The sequence below is a fragment of the Melozone crissalis genome, unplaced genomic scaffold, assembly GCF_028551555.1.
Source record: "Melozone crissalis strain CALT ecotype California unplaced genomic scaffold, PUWL_Pcris_2 ptg000023l_1, whole genome shotgun sequence".
In the NCBI taxonomy this organism is placed as follows: Eukaryota; Metazoa; Chordata; class Aves; order Passeriformes; family Passerellidae; genus Melozone; species Melozone crissalis.
Genome location: NW_026535801.1, coordinates 37,475,796 through 37,494,056, shown reverse-complemented (window position 1 = coordinate 37,494,056; position 18,261 = coordinate 37,475,796). Strand labels below are relative to the sequence as shown.

Sequence of the window (18,261 nt, the reverse complement as noted above, 5' to 3'; positions counted from 1 at the left end):
CACCACAAGTCCATTTAGGCTGAAAATTAGAGTGCTTTCAGCTTGAAAACTGAAGTTTTGGAACAATTTTCCAGCCTGAGCAGAGGGGCAAAAGCATTACTACTGAATTTCATTAATTATGAAAGGAATCAAATGAGGTAGTTGTTTTCAAGGGCTGGGGAATTGATTCAATGCTACAAAAAGTCTGTCTGAGGCAGATAATGCTGTGTTACACTTTTCAATAACAGCAACACAAGTGAATTCCTCTTGGGTGAATCCTGGGCGCACTTAAGACAATGGCCAATGGAATTAATTAAATGGAGCCAAATATCCTCGGTGGTGAGGGGAGCTGCTCATATGTCATAGCTCTCTCTTCAGCATCAATATTTAAAGCCAGCTAGTTGGAACCTTTTACTTAATTGAGAAACAATACAGCATTTAACCCTTCAGTGATGTTCCACCCTTTGGCTTTCAGGCTGGATCTGTTTCCCGGTTCGGCAGCAGGCAGCAGGCAGAGCAAAGAGGAGACCCTACAAAACACAGTCCTTTTAAATTCCAATAATATGCCCTGTCCAGGAGAGAGTACCCTTAAGTTGTTGTTTAAATATTTGGGATTTGCTGTCGCAATTTAAATTAAATAGAACATTCTAGCTAGAAGGTCCAAATATATAAGTGATTTCACCACTTAACAGGGAAAAAGGTGAGTCTGGAAAGTAGGTATTCCTGTCTAGAGCCTGACGTACAGTCTCTCAAACTGAGCTTAATTTAGACTTTTATAACCTAAAAACCTCCTTATTTCTATCACATTCCTCCCAAAATACCATGAGGATTGCATCTAGATTAGTCAGAAATAATAGTGAAACCTCAGGATACAGTGCCGTGTAAGAATCATGTTTCTGGCTACAACCTTCCAATAGGGGTATGTATTTCAATAAATATCATGAAAGGTTCAAAATGATGTTTAGAGGAGTGATGGACTGGACTGGCTTATCCTGAATAACAAAGTTCAGCAAGTCCTGCTCACTTGCTCTAGTTCTGACCTCTCTCCAAAGACTGCAGTCTAAAATATTCCCTGTTGCAGCGAGAACGCCTCCATCTATTTAGGTGTTATTTGTTGTCAGCCTCCTATTCCTTCCCCGTGGAGGAAAAGTTATGGAGATGCAAAAACTGGAGATCTACTGACACACGGTGATGGAAGGTCGAGCAGAGGTAGCTGTCTGCATAGTGGGCTGCTTTCAGCTATAAAAATTGTGGCATTTTGTACAATCTACATCAAACCTTAGTTTTGCTACTTAGTGTAAAGGAAGATCTACTGGTTATGGAACTGAGAGACCAAAGCAGCGGAAGACACGTTGGGTAGTTAGGTTTGGAAGTGGCTGAGTCAGAGCAGAAGCCTCATTGCAGGACTCTACCTCACTTCTAGTGCATGGAAAAAATCCCAACTGCTTGGTTCCAATAATGCCTCAAATCTCATTATTTGTTTGTGATTGCTTTTTCTAAAAAAAAAAAAAAAAAATAAACCCCAAAAAAAACCCCCCAAAAAACCACTGCAATTTTCCCAAAATGTAGTTGTCTTAAGGGCTGTGTCAGTACCTGTGGTTCAGTAAGAAAAGACTTAAATCAATCACGATACCCAGTCTCTACTTGCCTCCATATCAAATTCATCTAGAGTGCACATGCAGGAGTTTATTTTGTTAAGAAAAATATGTGGCGTCTCTCTCTTCTTTGGAAAAAAGAAGAAATATGGATTTGTAACCTTTTCCTTTTCTTTCTTTAAAATTAAGTCCTTCAGTAGTGTTTTGAACAAACCTGAAGAGATTTTAAGACAGACATTTTGTATTATAGCATTCCCCTGGGTCGTATGTATGATCATCTTTACTAAAGCTCCTTTCAGTCCCAGTTGAATAAATATGCATTTTGTTTCACTAATCTTGAAACAACAGGAATAAAGTTTACCCAGGTCTTTTATACCTCAGAGAACAAAACAAATACTACAAATCTTTAGAGAGAAAGGATATACAAAAGGGCTTGAGGTGAATGTTTCAAAGCAAATACTCTTTTAACGATGTGCAAATTATTTCAGCACTTGAACATGATTTATGAAAGGGGATTAGTCCACTGAAACAAGAACCGAGTTTAAACTGTTGGGTTTCAAAGTCAAGGATGAGAAGTGCTAGCTGGAAAAGGCAGAAGAAACTGGATAGTAATCTATAGTGAGGATTTCTGATTGATTTTCTTTAACTAACTCAATCCTACATTAGCTATCGCTGTCATTCATACTTAACTGTGGTGGGTAGCATAAAATACCTTCTTTTATGATATAATTCCCCATAAAAATGAAGTATGCAATGGTGATAATTAAGTAATAATGAGGTAATTAATAACTCAGTGACTAGCTCTCTATTTACTAGTCTGCCCCATAAATGACCACGAGAAGTGTGAAACAATTAAAGATTATCCAAGCTCAAGCAGATAACTTTTCCAGGGAGTTGTGTGTCAGTGAGCAGACCAATGAGTCACAGGTCACATCTATAATAATACATTATATTATATTATAATATTCCCACATACTCTTCACATAATGGGTTAGAGCTACTCTTAAATACTATAAAAATGATCACTTTTATGTGATTGTAAAGATTAATAAGTGAGCTAACTTCTCATGGTTCTATAATGACCCTGCTGTTCTAGTAGGTAAAGGAAAATTTAATGATCCTGCTCAGATATGATTAATATCTAACTTTTTCCTGGCTAAAAATCTGGACTTGGTTCAATAAAAATGAATTAAGTGAACATGCATGGGTTTCCCTGCCAAATGTTTATATGGAAGTTGGATATGCCCAATTTAAAAATATGCTTTTTCAACCCAAATAGTAAACTCTGGAAGGATTTTGGAGAGTGAAGTAGAAATAAAACAAAGGATTAAGGAAACATTATATTATAATTGATGGAAACAGGATATTCAAATTCAGGAAAAAATGTAATTTTTTTAGGACTAGTCACAGCCAGTTGCGATTTTGAGTGCAACATAATCTTCTATTATCAGTAGAAGTGACACAATTTGTTTCTCAATTTGGCATGTTTTGTTTCCCACATGCCAATATTATTACTTCTTTGTTGCTGAATCAGTATTTTCCTAAGCTTTAGGAAGAGAGCATACCTATACTTAATGTAGCAGAGAAACATAAGACTACAAATATGTGAAAAAATGTTTAGTCTCTGTAGTCCAGATGAGTGATTCCACTCTGCAAACCCAGCATGCTGCATTTTCTTTTCCTGCTTTTTTTTTAGTGCCTGAAGCTGAGTGCATTCCTCTTGATGCAATAAAAATAAATGCCACAAACATACAAGATGCAGAGTGACAAAATTAACATTGCAGTAGGAGACTGCATATTTGCAGCTAGTTTTCGTTTTGCTTTGTTTTAATTGTTGCCATTGGTAATGCTGCACTAATATACATTATTGCTTTATGTTTCTTGGCTTTATTAAAAGTAATAAAACTGACCTATACATAACGCTAACATTGTAATATAATAATAGTCCCTAAATAAGATCATTTGGCTTTGAAATTCACATTTAGCTGAAATAAATGGGCCAGGAAGGGGAAAGAATTCAGACCTCATCAGAAATAACAAAGAAATGGAGTGATTTCCAACTTCTGTGGCTCTAATTAGAATCACGAAGGTTGGAAAAGACCTCTAAGATCATCGAGTCCAGCAGTCAGCCCAGTGCCATCATCATGGTCACCACCAAACCATGTCCTCAAGGGCCATATCCACACCTTTGGGATCACTTCCAGGGATGGTGACTCCACCAGTGCCCTGTTAATGAACCCCCTTTTCAAAGAGGTGGCTCTGTGGGGATAATGGACTGCATGAGCTACCACAGAATCCAGCCCTCGATGAGCTTGGCTGGGCCAGTGAAACCTCTCTCTACATCCCAAGATATGGTCTCCCATACCTTTCATCCCCTTCATGTGTTAGAGAGGAAAACAGAAAACTCCTACAATTTCCTCTCAGCACTGCCTGTAACTGCAACATCTTTTTCTGGGATGCATAATGATGTTTTCAAGAAATAAATTTCTTTTTTTTTTTTTCCCTTCTGTTATTACACAGCCAAAACCATGCAAATCCATGTGTTCATGCCCTGGTGCCTATCCTTTCCCTCCTGAGAGGAACAACAGCCTCAGACAGGAGGTCTTTGCCACAAAAATTCCTAGTCCTGTGGGAATTCCTAGTCCAACAACCTTAAGCCCTCAAACAAGTCCTTGGAGGAAGATTTAGCCAGGGAAGGACCAAGTGGAGCATGTGAAGCCAGGGAATTTTCAAGCTCCACCAAATTCCCCATTTCTTCCACCATGTCCATTAAATGACCAAAGTGGGTTTCTGCTGCTGTTATTTCCCCTCACACTCATTGTACAGACTTAGTTATCTAACAAACTGCCTTCAGAAAGGATTCCAGATGCTTTAGTAATTAACGAGGGATAAATACACACCATGCTCAAGTTTCAAAATTCAGCCTTCTGAAGAAAAGTGAATGAAACAAGAAAAGCAATTCTGGGCCATTTTAAATCACACAGTCCATGGTTCAGTCCTAAGGACTATAAACTGCTGAATTTGACTGTCTTTTAAGAAACTAAAGCAGACTTCAATGCCCAGATGACTTTGTAGCAAATACCTATGGAGGCAAGTTGAAATTAAGAACTTTCAGGGGTTTTTCCCTTGATTTAAAAGATGCTAGGAGGTATATTCCCAGACACTGCCACAAGGCCATTCCCTAGGGAGGCAAGCAAAGGCTGTGGCATCCCAAGGGTAAAGCATCACCCTTTTGGACTTAAAGACCTATCACTCCCTGTTGGGAGTCCAAGAGGAATTTAGGTAAGGAAAGTATCATTATTTGAGTTGGCTGGTGGCCAGAGTGCTGGGGCTGAGACCCTGATCCTGACGGAGAGCGGAAAGGAATCCCAAGCCTGCTCTTTAATATGCATGACATGTTGGCTTTGCTGTCAACTTTTCCTTCCACCCCCTGCCTTTGTCCACTTTTTTCCCACCTGTTGCAACTTGTCCTTATTGGGGCTGAGAGCTGGAGTTGTCTTACTTTGGGATCACATTGTGTCTGGCACAGTGACGCCTGGGGTCTCTGACTGCTCTTAGAGAGACACTGAGATGACCATGAATAGCAACAACGCTGCCACAACTCACCAAGATGTTCCTTTCCACACATATATATATTTTAAATTTTTTAATGCTGGAGTTGTGGCACCTCCAGCTAGAATTCAAACATGGAGGAGATTTTTCCAGGCTGCATGACTAACCACCGTGTTTCCAGTAAAGTGTTCTTGAAGATAAGGAAAAAAATATGCGAGTAGAAACAATAAAAATAATGCAATTCAATCTTATCAATTCAGGCAGTTCCAGCTTTTATGTGGCAAACAAGGAGATCAAATTGCATTTATCTAATATCACAGATTTTTTTTTTAAATGTCTAAAATATTTCATTATTTTGCTTTGGCAACCTAAAACTGAGGAACAGATTACTGTTCCCACTACATAAGGAAATAACTGACAACAATTAGTATTTATTCTTGTTGCTTTTGTAATAAAAATAGAATTCCATCACTTTCAAGGAAACCTAAAATATTAATAAGAATGTGATGAACTGAGTAAATGTGACGCCATAAGGAAATGATGGAGAACAGGTTGGAAATATAGTGCTTTGGGAATGGATTGCATTATCAAGCTTGTGATTGTGCATTTTGACAAGAGCAGCCCTCAGATTGATACGGTAGCCAAAGGGCACTCTTCCTACTGCAGAGCTGTTTGTTTCCATCCTGGAGAGGGGGAGCAGGAGGGGAATTGATCCCCTCCGACAATCAATAGCAACTCCAGCCCAGGGTCTTCCACAGGAGGTCACTCCTGGGGGGACAGAATTCCCAGATGAGGGCCACAAATGGCCCAGAGGCTGAAAACCACAGGATGGGTGCATGGGCAGGGAAAGAAGGGCTGAGCTTAGCTGAGAGCATCCACTTGGTTTCAGTTCCCAAAACACAAGAGCTGTCCTGACACACAGCAAGGCCCCTTGGGGTTGGGAGAAAAGAACAATTCCTGGGAACCTTGTGGTGCACAGACCCTCTCCCTACATCCCAGACTCTTTCCCTACTTCCCATACACCACAACAGCATCTCTACTCGCAGAGTAACCCAGGTGCCTGGCTCCCTGGGATTTAAAATTAACATAGCAGACCACCTACCAGTGAACCCAGTTAAAACTGGTACTAATTAGGAGGACTTTTTGATAACCTTACCAAAAAAACAACAAAAAAAACCAAAAAAAAACAAACAAAAAAACCCCAAAACACTCCTGTGGTCTGAATGATAACTAAATTACTTGTAAACTATGAAGTTTGACACTAATTTTTAAAATGATCTGTTTAGAACAACACTTCTCTGCACTGAAAGAAGCGGTGCTGCAAGGCAATTTTCTTGCACAAAATGCGCCCTTCTTCCAATGGAGGAGGCTGCTGGGGTGAAAACCGTATTATTTCTGACCAGCATCAGCAGCAGAAATTGTATCAGTGAAATAGCTGACATCATAAAATAAAAAGTCATCTCTTTCCATGTATTTGAGAACAAGATCACAGTTTTTCATATTTTTGTAACACTCCCCAAGGCCATTCTTGGTTTCTTCATAGCTCAAGAAAACTTCAATTAGAACAGGAGTTGAAACCAAACTGGATGAGAAGCCACTGAAAAGCTGCATGACCAAGAGAACAGCCACTTTCTGAACTTTGGAAATTGAGCTTGGCAGTTTGAGCCCAATTTTCAATGAAAGCAGTGTCTACAGCTCAAAAAGCATAACAGAGAATTACCATTTGTCCTTGTAGTGCAAGCAGAAGCAATTAGGATTAGACATAAAAACCAAATTCCTGCTACTAAATCTCTAGGGACAGTCTCCCCAGTCTTAAATTAAAGAGTAAATTACTGAAATGCTTTGGTACCTGTCCTTTATGTACTTGTACTGCTGAAAATAAATAAATAAAAAAAAACATAAAAAAGCAATGATGCAGCAGTATCAAGGATATTTTTTGCAACCCCTACAATGTAGATAAGGTAAATACAAATGAATCTGAGCTGTCTGAATATTTCATTAAAGGTTATTAAAGTGGGAGGGGGTGGGCTGCTAAAACATCAGTTGCTTATCTTCTTTGTTAAACTGGAGGAGTTCTAAGGCATCATTAAAAAATCTCCTTTGTTTGGATTTGGCACTGGCAATAGTCAATAATGTAAAAGCGCTATAAAATTATAAAATCATTAAACTTTGCAAGAACTTTATAAATACACTTGCAGATATTGCACATATCTTTGTGCTCTGCAGTCAAACTGGACAATGAAACGACCACCTGTTAACTGCTAACAATGTGTCATTACCAGTTCTCATGCCTTTTTAAAGCAATTTTGGCTCTAGCTGCCGATAATTCTGGCTACGATACTTGTGTGAACATTAAGGGCACAGAAAGCCAAAGGCAGAAAACTGACAATACAGTTTGTGCTCAGACTACTAATAAGTAAGTGAATAATATGATTTTTCTAATTCCACATAATTGCTTGATCTCAAGGGGCCAAAAAAAAAAAAAGTTCTGAATACATATTTTAGAAGCAATCCAGTCTACGGTATTTAAATGCAAGCTTCGATTCAGTGAGATTTCACAGCAGATATTTTCACATTTTTTTAATAGTTTAAATAGCCTTTAACAAAACGGAGGTTATTCAGGATTCTCTAAGGTTTGAAAAGAAACATAGACTAAGTCTCTGTCACTGCTCATAGTCACTTTTTCTGTTTTGTCTGACAAATTATCATTTAAAGATATGTGAGAAGTCTAAATAAATAAATAAAAATTCCCTGAGTGCTGAGACAGTTTATGGGCATTTTGCTATTAGCTACAATAAGAGCAGAATCAGACCCTCAGAACTCACTGTGTTCTCAGTCTTATTTTTCTTCCTCTGAGAAATGCAACATAGCACCAATGCAAAGATATTGGGACAATTTTTCACAAGCCACGTTCAGGCTACTTTATATTTTATAACACAAAGAAAAAAAAAAACCAGAAAACAACAAAACCACAAAACCCTTAAAAAAAAACCAGAAACATTTTCAAGATAATAAGAAAACAAACCCCAAAATCCTGTGGTCTGCAAAAAGAGACTATTTAATGAGTCTCTATTTGTGCGTACGCGCACGCATGTGTGCATATATTTATGATTGTGTGGATAATTATCATTAAAAATAGCTACGTAGGGTCTTTTTTAATGCAGCCCTTTTCTTAACATCTCAGGCTTTGATCCCGCGCTGAATTTGCGTGCAGGCAAATTCCTGCAGAGCCCTTTGGTACCCAAAGGCACCCCGAACCAGCCCGCCAGTCTGGGGCCGTCACCGCCAGCAGGATCCGAACCTCCCGCCAAACAAAGGAGGAAAACAAAAATTCAGGGGAGAGCCTGAAGTTAAAAAAAAATGTTGGGTGAGGGATTCAGGGTCAGCAGCAGCTCCTGCTGCCCACGATCTCACGAGCATCTCGGCACAAACTGGGAGAGCTTTTTCAGAGGAGCGAAGCACAGCCCTGCTGGTTTTAGATCACTTTCTTTTCTGATCACACTGACAAACAATCAACGCCCAAACCCTGGAATTTATCTTCTATAAAATTATAGATACATCACTGATTGTTGGCTGCAAAGGATATGTCAATTCCTTCAGCAATTCAGTGTATAAATACACAACAGACAAAATTACTCTGGCAATTTGAGGTATTTTACCAAAATGGAAACAAAGCAACTGCAACAGACCATTAACGTAGGGCTCATGTTGCTTATTTTAAAAAATAAATGGCTTAAATAAATGTCTTTGCTCCTAAACAAATTTATTTTGCTTAGGAGAGAGTGTCACCCTTTAAAAGTGTGGAGCTAGTAACTGTCTTTACTTAAATGCAAGTTATGTATATCAGTGCAAAACATATTCAGCTTTAAAATTCTCAGTGATCTTCCTTACATTCTGTATGTAATAAAAATTATCTTGTCCTGTAATGGCATAGTTATTTATAAAGGAAGGAAAAAAAAAAAAGGAAAGAAAAATGAGGAAAGAAAAAAGCCTTACTTAAAGATTTTCTGTGTTCAGGCTTTGGCTCTTTGGATTCAATGTCTAAGTTATTCAGTAATTCGATGCTGGAGGATCTTCTGAGTTTGAACTCCAAATTTCTCGATGTAATTCTCTGTTCTTTTGGCTGGGAAAAGAATATATATATATGTATATACATATGTGTATGCTTTTAATAAAATTATTATTTGTAAGAATGAAGCAAGAGATTCCGGAATGCCAGTACAGAAGCTAACAGACACACACAGAGCAAGTGTGCAGGGAGTATATAATTTAAGGAAAGTGTAATGCAAAATTTGTCATATGGCAAAGCTTTTATGGCCCTGACAGACTGATCCTAATTTCTGAGATAAATTCCCATTTAAGTGAGGAAAACAAAAGGCCTGCTTCTTTAGGCTTTAGGGACCAAAATTATTTCCACATTGCAGGCTACTTTCAAATGCTGGCAAAGAGGAAGACTGTTTAAATTGCTTTTCTGTTTTAGATAGTTACAGTAAATATTCTTGCAAACACAATTACTTCAAACATCATTGCAAATTTGGGGTTGAATTCTGCTGGTTTAAGCTTAAGAAGTAGTCGGGGGGCTTTTCCATTATTCTAATTTACTGGCAGACAACGTGAAAACGAGCAGGGGGGAAAAAAAAAAAAGAAAAAAAAACCCCAAAAAGAACGAAAAAAAGGCGACGCTGCTTCGGCTGAAGCCACGTCTCCTCCCATGGCATTTGGTCAGGTGAGACTCAGCCATCCCAAGAGGCTGGAGGGCTGCCAGGCTTTGCTTTTCACACCCGTTCAGAGCTCCAGGAGTGGCAGAGCCGGCAGGGATGGAGTGGCCACGAGTGGGGACATCCTGTCCTGCGCACTCGGACCTTGGCCACCACCAGCCACCCATGGGCCACTGTGCCCCACCAGCTGCTGCTGCTGTGGCTCTCTCTGCACGCTCAGCGCTGCTCATGACACAATATTATTCAGCTACACTAAAAAAAATACATATATATATATAAATATATATATATATATAATCTGGTTTATTAGATGTTTAGTTGAGTAACATGCCAAAAAACATTTTATTTTTTTTTTCCCGAGTCTCCGTGGAAAACTCCACCCCAAAATCTTTAGTTGGATATCAATATCCTCACACGCCCAATGAAATGCACAATATGAAGACATACATCATCAGATCAAACTTTCCTTGGCTGATTATAGCCTCAGGGTAATAGAATGTTTGTAGCTCTTTAAGGAAACAGTAGCTGTGTTCAAATTAACCCTTTCAAAGAGGCTGCAGATTCCACTGCACTGAAAACCTCTGAAAAATGCAAGAAATGGGGATATTTTTCTCCCAACAGTTTCTGCAGTGAACAAGGAAAGTCAGTGCCCTCAAAAAAAGAAAAAAAAATGTTCTTGGATCAGGCAGGGATAGGAGGAAGATGTTTGGAATTTGTACTGAGAGTGGCAAAAAAGAAAGAAAAAGCTACAGCTGAAGCTGGTTTGGTAATTAAAAACTGTTTTAATAAAATGCAACCCTGCTTACTTCTAGTAGAAAACCCCCAGCCTTCCTGGGAGAATACCAGCAATCAGTTACAAAGGAATATTATTTGCTAGCGTTATTCTTGTGAATAAGTAATACAAAAATTCATAAAAGGCTCAAATGTATTAATAGTTCTATTGAAGATTATATACTGTAGGCTGCATAAACAGAAAATGCAAAAATTCATTAGTTATTAAGTGCTTGTGTGCTTTTACAACCCTCAGCAAGCCAGCGTCCTTGTTATTTCAGAGAAATAAATGTAGCGTTCCGTTTCGAGGCAAGAATCAAATGACATTTTTGTGCAACAACCTTGTTTATCTGACTTTTTTTGTAGATTTGCATACATATTTTTATATCCTTCGGAGAAAGGAACGTCTAGCTAGCTGCTGACTGCCTAAAAACCTGTAGAGATGCCTGAGCAAATGAAGTTGAAATTGCTACATCTTAATTAATAAAGGTAACAGCCAAAACAAATACATACCAATCTGTCAATTGCATTTTTGATAGCGTGGAACCAATCCAATATGAGAAAGTCGATATCCGACTGGAAGAGGAACTCATTTCCTGACACTGTGGTGATCTGGGGAGGGCATGGGCACACACAGGTGAGTAAAGCACACACCAGGCAGATGATTTTCCTCTATTTTCCCTCCCGTTCCCCCCACAAACACTTGTTCATTTTACTGAGATTTGTCTGCTGGAGTGCCGAGTTACCGAGGAGTTCTGAACCTCTGTCTGAAAACTGTTTTGAATATGTCAAAACAAATGAGATATTGTCTCAGCAATGCAACCACAGAACACAAATAGTGCAGAAATAACGGGTGTGTGACAAAAGTTAAGAAAAGCCAGGAAACTCGGTGTAACGAGACACAGTTCAAGGGAAATCAAAGCATCCTGAAAAGAACTGAATGCATCAGGAAAATGATTTCCTGCCATTTGCAGTTTCCATTTCTATTTTACTAATATTGTGTCTGCTACCTCCATTCTTGAATTTGCACATTTATTATTTACCTATGATTCCCCACTTCCAAACATTTTGGTAAAATTGATAATGCCACTCTTTCACATTAAAAAAAGAAATCATCATCAAAGATGGCTGCAGCAGAGTAATTAGGAGCCCATTTATCATGAAAAAAAAAAATCCCCAGTTTGTCTGAATAGAAGTCGATTTACATTTTTGACCCACTCACTGGGAATATTTATCAAAAGAATATTCAATCCCCTGATAATGCTGTTTCACTGCCTAACCTAATATTTGGTGGAAATATGTATGTATATGCTGTTGGTCTGAACTTCTGTAAACCACTGGGATAATAATGATACATAATTTTTTATTTTACACACACACACACATATATATATATATATGTATATTGATTTATATATATATATATATATATATATATATTTCACCAGAGGAAATCTCCAGGTATTTCACACAACAGGTTGGAGCAACCATTTCACAGATGGCAAAACTGAGGCCCAGAGCTGTGCAGTGCTTTGTCCCAGGATTATTCCACAGATTCCTGGTGCCCACGGCCATGGAGCATCATCTGGGCACAACATCTTTGTTTGCAGACAAGTCAACCAAGGGCTACATCACCAGCACGTTTTAGAAGGGGCAGGAGCTCATTCTGCCCATGCTGTAAGACAGCTCAGCTCCTGCCAGTTCTGGAACCAAAGTTTTATTCTTATTTCACTGCTGCTAAAAGCTGCTTGTGCAAAATTTGGTGATATCCACGTGTGGAAATGGAAGATTTGGGTCTCGGTGTGTTGGGGATGCAGGTTTAGTCTGAATGCTGGAATGTTCACTGGAACATGGATTATTAAACACCAAATAGGGATTTCCTTCTGACCAACTCTGGGAAAAGGCAAAGCTGTTATGACCTGGCACAGTTTGTTTATGTAAATACATTGACCTGAAGTGCTGCTCTTTCCCTGCATCTCCCCCATGTCAAGAGCTTTTACTGAATCTAAAAACAACAGCGGATCCTCACCAGCCTGGGTACTCCCAGCATCTCCCTCAAAACTGAAATAATACCAGGGAAAAGAAAACCCAAACCAAAAAAACAACAGCCTAATGTCACATTAATCGTCCTATAACCCTCCCTTTATTGAGGAAATGCCTGCAAGGAAGGTTTCCAAAGTCATCAGCATTAAGGAAAATCCCGTCAGCGCAGCTCCAGCGGAGACGTCCTGTGGGAGTGCTGCTGGGAATGTGGGAAAGCTCCCCTGGTGTGGGCTCGGGGCTGCAGGGCTGCAGATGTTCACCCCATCCCTTCTGCACCCATCAGGGCCAGCTCCAGCCACCCCACTGCTCCCCAAGCAACAGAATGAGTTATTTATTAGGGAAATCTCAATTCCGTCATTAGTCCAGGACCATAACGTTAATCACCATTTGCACACTCACCCCTCCCTTCACCAAAAGGAAATAAAAAGTCCAAATGCAGCTTAAGGTGAGCAGCAGAAAAGAGCTGACCTCCATTTGGGTTCAAAATATATGATATGATATCACAATTTATTAATGTATACATGCAGATATGAATTAGACTAAACACAGGCAACAATTCAATCTAATGCCTCCCTCCCAGTATAAACAAATCATTATTAAAATTATAAAATGGAATAACATTTTCAAAGTAAGAGCAACATATGTAATTAGATTTACTGTATTTTGAAGGCTTAAAAAGGACACAACATAGTTCAGCCTTCCGTTCAGTAAATTCAGGCTTTATTAAAATACAAGTATTCAGCACTGCATAAATATTTGCACTGTATGATATGCAAAAGAGATACTCCATTGCTAACAAGACCAAAGCAAAATACATGTTGAAAGTTTCTTTGTCTTGAATGTGTTATTTTGATAATCATATATTATCAGTGTTTTATGAGCAAATCTGTAAAAACAGATCATAGAATGGAGGGAAGAGAATTCATTTAAAATATACTTTCTGTAAGATATAGTTCAAGTCCTTTTCTTTCTTTCCTCAGACTAATCTTCAGAGTAACAAGACAGTTTCAAGAAGACTGCTACTGCTCTCTACAGTTTAAATGCATCCACTCCTTAATTACAGTCAGTAATTGACTTTGTTCTGCTCCATTCCAGTCATTCACAGGCAAGCAGTTCCAAAGGCTTTGGCTGGTAAATCCCATTTAATGTGCAGGTTTTCTATCCCACTTTTATATATTACCTCCTTAGGATTTCTGATAAATTACTCTTGGAAAGGATTGCTAAACCATATTTGCACTTTGAACAATCAAATTTTCAACACCCCTGGGAAAAGACATCAGTAAAGAATGCTGGTTTTGACTAAACCTTGTGATTGAACAATTTATGATCACAGCCCTAAATGATGTATAACTAACAACAAGCAGAAATTGTTCAATATTAAGGCCTGTTAACACACCATCCCTGTGTCAGGCGCTGCTGAAATAAACAGAGGGGCTGGGGAAACAAATGAAAGACAAATCTGAGGGGGGGAAAAAAAAAAAGAAAATTAAGTGCTCTATCCAGAGCTGCCAGACTCCATTGTGCCAGGTACTTCACTTATTTAAATACCTCCCGAAATCCCTCTCTCTGTGCCATCATTTTTTGCAAAGGCTACAGTCTAGAATTAGCACTACCTTACCAGGCAGAATGCTGCTGCTGCTGTCAGCAATAAACACCCACGAGGACTGACAACTGGCTTTAACCCTCTGGTTTGCCATGCCCTTCAGGATGGGGACAGGAGACACAGGGTGCCTCAATTCCCTCTTTCCCTCCACAGCACCAAGGGGAAAAAAAAATGACTTCAAAGCCTGAATCAACTCACATGGCAGTTTTGCAGGGAGCTGTAGCACAGCCCTGCTGCTAAGCATTGATCCTCAGAAGATATCGGCTCGCCACAGGTAAATGTGTGCTAAATTCAATGCACTGCTGGGCTGCCAACACTGTGTGGGAAGTGGGGAGGGAGGCAGGTGTGAAACACTTCCTGATATTCTATTTGTGGCTTATTAAGGGTTTCTCTTGTCACCTTACAGAGCTGCAAATGGAGGGTTGAGCTTCTTTTGCGTGTCACCGTAATGATGCACCAAGGTGGTGTTCAACAAGATCCTGTGTTATTAAACAGAAATGTACCCTTTTAGCTCCACAAAATACAGGACACTGTGTCTAATTAATGCCATTACCATTTTATAATATACAAATATACCTCGGAGGCCACTCAGGATCAACGGATTTTAAAAATTTTACAAACTATGTCTTTTTCCTGTGCTACGTTGTGCTCTGGGATATACTGCTGTGCCAGGACTTCCAAAACCTTACAGATCACCCTTCAGAGCTTGTGTCACAGACTTTCCTTTCACAGTATATCCATGCCAATGGAAAATGGGAGGTAAATGAGCCAGGGAAGGAGATCAGGGTCTTCTGTCCATGGTTTTCCTGCAAATTTGGTCTGGGGACCATGGCGCCACTGTGAAAAACATCTCATTCCTGGTATCCCTCTAGTTCTTTACCAGTATACACTTCTACAGATGTTCTTGCATTTATTTTAGCTGCAGAACAGGGATGGAGGCAATTTCAGCAATCCTACCAATAGACGCTCTATGGAGATATGGGAAAGGGTGATAAACTCACACAGCAAAACAAAAATCCAAACCCATCCTATTGATTCGCCCACTTCAAAGTGTACTTAGGCATCTCTGGTGGCCACAATTATTATTTGCAGTGATTAACTATTTTTAGACAATGCCAAGAACAAAATTTAATACAGGAAGTGAAGAATTCTGTGGGGAAGGAGAAGCACAGCAAAAATTTTAGTCTAGTACTGCGTAACAAGGAAAAAGGGAGAGAGTGAGCAGCCAAGGAAGTGTATGGCTCATGTATAGCTCAAGCACGAACACCAAAAATCCATGTCACAGTTCTTAATTCAGCCAAATACTGAAACAAGCCAATGCTAAACTCCCCCTGAAACTGGGACATCCAGAAAAATTGCTGGACTATCGAGGTGAGGCTTCATATAACCGACTCCAATGGTTCAGTGTTGGATTATTGGATGCTTTTGGACCGTGGAAACTTCAGCAGTTGCTAATCCAGTGCAAGATTCAGTGCAGAAAACAGAAATTTTTATGCCACCTGGGACTCACACAGCTTGTGGTGAACACTAAGTGATTTAAACTTGGATTGACAGATACCTCTGCGTGCAGAAATTCAATAAAATGTGTTCCTCTTGTTGCACTGTGCATTGGGATTGCTGCCCTTGATATGTGTAGGAAAAAAAGGAAATGTGAGTTGCTGGAGCATTTCTAGCTCCAAAGTTAACACTCTTCCCCCTTCCCACTGCTCCCTTCATCTCACCTTGCTCACTCACAAAGTGGTGGGGTTTTTTTCTGATCATGTTAATCAACCTGATTCCCCACAATGAAGAGAAACCTGGATTTTTCTCTCTGTTTTCCTAATGGAATGGGGTCTATCCATGCAATGCAGGACACCCCATTTACCATCTGCATGGCAGCCACCAGGGCTGGGCCAGGGAGGTTGTGGAAAGAGCCAAAAAGAAAGGAAAAAAATAATAAAAAAAAGAAAGCATGTCTGTCTCTAAATATTAATTTTTAAAAATCATTACAATATAATAAAACTTGAGAATAAATACACAAACCCTGGACACTCCTGTGTCCACACTCCCAATAAAAGTAGAATTAATTAAAATTGGGAGACACTATGCTCCTTAGTTGTTTAATTAACTGGATTTCAGTTAAACTGGGACAGAGCCATGCAAGTTTCTAAAAACACATCAGAAGTCTAACTGCATTTCTGGAGGTTGATCTTAAATTCTTTCTCACAGATAATCCAGTCTCTTGGCCATGTTTATGCTGAATGAGTAAGCAGCCGAGAGGATAAATAAAATATCTCTCTGTGCTGTACCATAGTGAGCTGGGTCTAATATTAAAAAATGGCAACAAAAGAAAACAAAAGGCTCAGTCTTGAGCTGTGCTATTCATACAGCATCATGTATCCATTCCATGAGCCAGCCTATCAAACAGAGGTAGTCATGGTTATGCTGATAGTTAAATTACTTAAAGGACTCTAAGATGTTTATGACTACCAAAGAAATTTCATTATCAAGCAGATTGTCTGTCTCATATTACAGTCTGGCTTCACCCATCTCGCAGTCCTTTGGATGTCGAGCAAAGTTAACATTGAAGTGATGGGGAAATATCAGCTTGAGAGAAAAGGTCTTCAACCAATCTTTCAAAAAAAAAAAAGATATTTGTTAAAAAATTTGGTGAGAAAGTATCTGCCTTGTGTTCCCAATGTTGCTAGATGTTAAGTAAATATATGCTGATTGCAAAAAAGTTGCTTTGGCAACTCTCTTATTAAAATGCATTTGTAACCCCCATCTGTCATGAAAGTTTTGAAAAGTTTGTTTACTTTGGAGAGCCGCCTTATCCAGGGTTACCCCGGCATACAATGATAGCAGTCTTCAGAAGTTGTGTGAGGAACAAGCCACTAGGGATCCATTTTTGTTTTAATTGGCACACACAAACACTTTTCTGGTCTGTCAAAAAGATCAAGCTAATATGCATGGCGGGTGTTATATTCTCAGCTTTTGGGAGCAGTAAAGCTCCCTTTATTTAAGTAATTTAAATGATAGACTGCAAAAACTTTGCAAGTCAGAAAAATGTTTTATACTTTCTTTGGGAATATTTGTTTTAGGCAACAGAAAGTGTTCTACATATCTAAAGATGTTGAACCTTATGTTTTAATTACCCTGCTTTTTCCTGATTCTGTAAAAATGACTGAGAAAACCAAGGATTGCAAAGAGGCAACAAACAGATCCTGTGTTTTCACAACTTCTGCAATATTACAATTTGTGAGACTGAATACTGCCAGATGTTTATAGGTTATGTCCTAAGCTGTGTTGCCTTGTGGTGTGGCTGCTTTGCACATCCACTCTCTGGGAACCTTCGTGCGGTCATCATATCAATGCAACCTGCTCATATACAATGAGGTGCTTCTTAGTGAAAATAAACTGAGGCTGGCATTACAAACATCAATGGCTCCAAAATGGGTTGAGATGTTTCAGATTTGAGGGTGAAACTTACAAGAAACAAAAAAAAATTACAATAAAATATATTGTACCAGTGGAGATAAAATAAATTTTTTTCATGGTAAATTCCTAGGATTGAATTCTTCAACATAATTCAGCAATAAAATAATGAACTCTGTGATGGTTAAGAAGGAAAAATTTTTGAACCTAAAGTTTCCCTTCTTCTATGCCATAAACTCATATGACTTGCCAGTTTCTCTTGAAAAATTGCATTAATACTAACTAGGTGAGAATCAACTCTCTGCACTATGAGACAAAATTTTTCCTTCCTGGCCATGATGAATCTCAGATGCAGAAGAACTGATTTTTATCACTTGTAAGGGAAATATTGAACCAAGAGGAGATCACAAATGATGCTCATTAAGCTCTGAAAGACCAAAACTCCTTCTTGGGTTGGAAATGGAGCTTGGGCTTGGGGTCCAAGAGCTTCTCTGGAGGGAAAGAAAGGTCCAGGATACTGGGATGCTGTCACTGATTTCAAGGAACAACTTGTCCTTTCTCCACCCACCAGTCCAGGTCTGCTTTT

At 39.1% G+C, this 18,261-nt stretch overlaps 1 protein-coding gene across 1 annotated transcript in view; it reads right to left on the bottom strand.

Moving 5' to 3' along the window:
• The window catches only part of ARHGAP15 (Rho GTPase activating protein 15), a 303,832-nt gene that overhangs the window by 145,843 nt on the left and 139,728 nt on the right, over positions 1–18,261 (bottom strand). Inside the window, exons 6-7 of the mRNA XM_054278010.1 lie at positions 11,129–11,227; positions 9,123–9,249 (exon numbers count right to left, since the gene is read on the bottom strand). Coding sequence (XP_054133985.1) covers positions 9,123–9,249; positions 11,129–11,227 — 226 coding nt within the window. The remainder of the gene's footprint in view (positions 1–9,122; positions 9,250–11,128; positions 11,228–18,261) is intronic.